Genomic DNA, 4,433 nt, shown 5'->3' with positions numbered 1-4,433 from the left:
CCTCGCCCTTCCCAGTCCATTCCTTCTTTCAACCCATCAATCTTTTCCCTATCCCTTACCCATTTTGACATTTTTACATCTACAAATGCTCGCGGGCGGCGGTGATCGTTTACCATCGGGCGGACCACCAGCTCAGGTACAGAAACAAAGAACGAAGATTGTCCCTTGCCTTGCCGAGGTTGCCGGCCCTCAGCTGCTCCTCGTTGAAGGCGGGGTCGAAGCTCAGGCAGATGGGGCGTATGTAGGTGCGGTAGTAGAACGGCTCGCTGACCGCCACCACGGCCATGTCGTATTGGTAGTTGATGGCCGCGCCGAAGTAGCGCTCCGACAGCACTATCTCTTTTATCTGCGGGAGGTGTAGAGTGAGTGCTCACTGGCTGCTCGTAACAGCTTATATAACGGCTGTTACTTCATTCAAGGTTTGCGTAAAATTTAAATGTCAAATGAAGGCGATTCTAATCAGGTTGATAAGATGAGCTCATGAAATTATTGTATTGTCACCGATTCTGGATAATGAGATTTCATTCATTTTAATTAATATCCTTCATTTCCTTCTTTATTTTCTATTTACTTCATTCATCTCCTTCATTTTACTTATTACAATCTTTCATTCACTTCATTCATTTCATTCACTTTATTCACTCAATTCACTCAATTCATCTCCTTCATTTTACTTATTTTAATCTTCTATTCACGCCATTCACTCAATTTATTTCATCCATTCATTAAAAGCAGTGGTGGCTCAGTGGTGGTCAGGGTTCGAGACCGGGCGAGCGTGCAAGATATAAATTAATTTTTTAAATTATCTGCGCATGTAGATAACATAACCACTGCTTAAAACGGTGAAGAAAAACATCGTGAGGAAACCGGCATGTCCGAGAATCAAAGGTTCGACGTCATGTGACATCTGCCAACCCGCACTTGGCCAGCGTGGTGGATTAGGGCCTGAATCTTCGTAGGAGGCCTGTGTCCCAGCAGTGGGAACATATATATGGGCCGATGATGATGATTTCATTAATTTCAATCGTTCATTCATCTCGTTCACTGCACGCGTGGTGGCGAGTGGCGCGCTCACGTTCCGCTTCTGCGCGTAGAGCGCGTCGGCCGGGTGGTCCCAGGCGCGGTGCAGCTTGCCCACCGCCAGCGCGTACTGCCAGCTCGGCAGCTGCCCGTGCTGCGGGTTCCAGAAGCAGTGCGCCGCTGCAACGACACGCCACGCATTTGTACATTTCGAAATTAAATATAATTTTAATTAAATTTTTAGTATTATAGACATTGCTATGCTTTTATAAATGAGAAAGAAGTGTCCCTTTGGCATATAAAACCGAAAGAGTAGAAGAAATTGGATTGCTGACGCTGAGGGATCACGGATGGACGAGAGGCTAGGCGTTCTTACGGATTGGCGAAAAGACGCGGGTTCGAATCCCATCTCGTGATCGAATTTTTCGTGTTTAAAATCCTCATTCCTAATAATCCAGGGTAATACTCATTTAAAATCAAACACAAGAAAATACTATCATTAATGTATAAAAATACTAGATTTATATATTTAGGCTTGCCGACTTTAAATTGGGAAGGGATTAAGAAAGGATTGGTAAGAGGAATAAAAGAAAGGACTAGGAAGGGTAAGGAAAAGGATATGGGCCTCCGGTAATTTCATGTAAGTTTTTTAATAAATTTTATAGCTAGTCAGTTTCGCAACTTTCGGACACATTCCGTTCAGGTAATCCGCCTCGCAACCCGCTCCCTGTCTCCGTCCCGCTCGCTCACCGGACAGCACGACGGAGTCGCTGATGAGCGAGCCGCCGCAGATCTGCTCGTGCGCGGTGCCGGCCGGGCTGATGTTCTTCCAGTAGATGCCCGCGTGCCAGGACACCTCGCCGCGCTCCACCACCTGCCCGCCCAGGATCAGCGGGGTGCCGCGCGGGGTCAGCGTGCCGCACTCTGCCAGCGACAATCGATGTTTTAACGAAACACTAAACCGCCTTCTAATTGGCAGAGCGTGATCTAATTCAAATGGGGCCACACGGTGGGCACCAACTTTCTAATAAAAACAAGAACGGTCAGAATCGGTTCAGCCAGTGGATACTTCTGAGGTAACAAACACAATTTAAGTTACAAATTAAGAACCTACTCTACTACCTGAAACCGTAAATGATACATTCCAACAAAGAGATGTTACTTATGCACGCTATACCACCAGTTAAATGAGGATACCATCATGCGAGTCCAATTTAATGAGTACGTGAAACAGACCTACCCACGCAATCGTACCTACCCTACACTCTAATTAATATTTATATTTATTTGTTTATTGGTAATCCAACAGCTTTATACGTTAACTGCATCGCAACAATATATTAAATTTAACATATAACCAGTAAAGCCAAACAAGCCCCCCCCCCACACGCCCACACGCACACACGCACACGCCACCGACCGGGGTTGCACTTGGGGCGATAGTTCCAGGCGCCGTCAGCGCACAGCATGTAGGGCAGGTCGGTGGAGCTGAAGTAGTTGGGGCGGCGGCACTCGGGCTGCACGAGCGCGCCCTCCACCTCCTCCGCGCCGCAGTCGCGCGTGCCGTCCGCGCCGTCCCACTCCGCGAACAGGCAGCGGTACACCACGCTGTCCGACGGCTCCAGCTTGCACGCCCCTGAAAAAGCAACGTACATTTTAAACAATATTTCCATTTAGAAATTAAAGACTTTTTAACGGATTTAAAACGCGATTAATTCATTATATTATTAAACCGACGTTTCGAACACTTTACAATAAAATGAATACATCGCGTTGTTGTATAATACACGCGTAAAATCAAACTAGAAAATACTATACTTGTAATATTTTATGCGATACCTGGAATGAGTCGCAAAACTATGACTAGATGGGGTGATTTAGAGATAAATTTCCATTTTAATATTTTTTATTAGCTTTTATTAGCTTTCGCATTTTATGTCAGTCATCGATCTACTACAGTACTAAACGCACGCACGTTTTATTTCTCAAATATCTACCCACATCTATAAAATAAAAATGTCTAAGTGCGACTCCTGTAAAAGAACGTTATCGAAATCTTCGCCGGGATTAGAGTGCAGTAAATGTGAAAGAATTGTGCATCTGAATCCAAAGTGTGCAGGATTAACAAACAAACAGATTGCTGCCTTAAAAGCGGCCCCCAGTCTGGAGTGGACGTGTCACGAATGCCAGCAGGAACTCCCGAGACGTACCTCCTCTATCATCACTCCCGAAGACGATGACGAAGAAAGTGATGCACCCGTCCATATCAATGCAAAAAAATTATTGAGTAACATCACAAAAGACGTCGAAAAAGCAATAAAGAGCGAAATGGCGCAGCTAAACGAATCACTACAATTCCATAGTGCAAAGCTTGATGAAGCTATGGAATGTATCGAAGGATTCAAAAAAACGATTAAAGCACTGGAGAGGAAGAACACAGAACTAATAAATAAAAATAACAACCTTGAAATACGTGTCGGCGCACTCGAACAACGGCTACAGGAGGCGGAACAAGAGAAGCTAGGTAAATACATAGAAATAACAAATATTCCAAACCAAACAAAGGAAGATGTCAAATTAATTATAGAAAAAATTGCAAATAACCTTAACCAACCCAAACAAGGTATCAAAAGTGCACGGAGACTACAAGGACGGAAGGAACTAACAGCGAATATTTTAGTTGAACTTATTGACGAAGAGGTGAAAGAAAAATGGACCACAGCAGCTAAAAGTACAAAGCTTACGGTGGCAGAATTAATTCCGACTGAAAAAACAAACAGCAACGTAGTCTATGTACGCGAAGCTATGACAAAATATCATAAGCAATTGTTCTGGAACGCCAAACAGGAACTAAAAAATAAACTTAATTACAAATACGTGTGGTTCAAAAAAGGACTTATCAAAGCACGCAAAGGAGACCATGATCAAATTATTACTGTGCGGTCTGTTAACGACATAAAGGCAGTGGTTAGTAATAAGGATTAACTAAGTAAGACATTCTGATTTCATTGTTTCATATTATTTCTTTTAAAAGTGGCTAATGTGTGTTTGGATATATCTGAAGTTAATGATTGCTGTAATATTAATGACTTTTTAAATTGTATTCCTCATTGTCACCTTAACTTGTTATGTATCCATATTAATATACGATCTATTATAAAAAACTTTGCAGCACTCGAGCAATTATTAAGTCAATCAAAAAAATTCATTGATATTGTAATCTTAACGGAGACGAATGTATCAGAAAATAATTGTACCCTATATGAATTAAGCGGTTACCGAATGTATACAGCCCTCCGTACGTATAGAAAAGGCGGCGGTATAATATTATATTGCAATCACAATCTCAAATGTAATATTATTAACGCAAAAACGAAATATTTTGAAAGCATTATTTGTACTATAACCACAAA

The 4,433-nt window shown here is 42.5% G+C and overlaps 1 protein-coding gene across 2 annotated transcripts in view; it reads right to left on the bottom strand.

The window, feature by feature from the left end:
* LOC119839366 (modular serine protease-like) overlaps window positions 1–4,433 on the bottom strand; it is a 48,852-nt gene that overhangs the window by 4,096 nt on the left and 40,323 nt on the right. For both annotated transcript variants that reach the window (XM_038365629.1, XM_038365630.1), the window contains exons 10-13: window positions 2,441–2,656; window positions 1,771–1,944; window positions 1,076–1,200; window positions 170–346 (exon numbers count right to left, since the gene is read on the bottom strand). In XM_038365629.1, the coding sequence (XP_038221557.1) occupies window positions 170–346; window positions 1,076–1,200; window positions 1,771–1,944; window positions 2,441–2,656 (692 nt within the window). The remainder of the gene's footprint in view (window positions 1–169; window positions 347–1,075; window positions 1,201–1,770; window positions 1,945–2,440; window positions 2,657–4,433) is intronic.

This window comes from Zerene cesonia, unplaced genomic scaffold (genome assembly GCF_012273895.1).
Source record: "Zerene cesonia ecotype Mississippi unplaced genomic scaffold, Zerene_cesonia_1.1 Zces_u012, whole genome shotgun sequence".
NCBI classification, from domain to species: domain Eukaryota; kingdom Metazoa; phylum Arthropoda; class Insecta; order Lepidoptera; family Pieridae; genus Zerene; species Zerene cesonia.
This window is presented reverse-complemented; position numbering and strand designations above follow the sequence as displayed.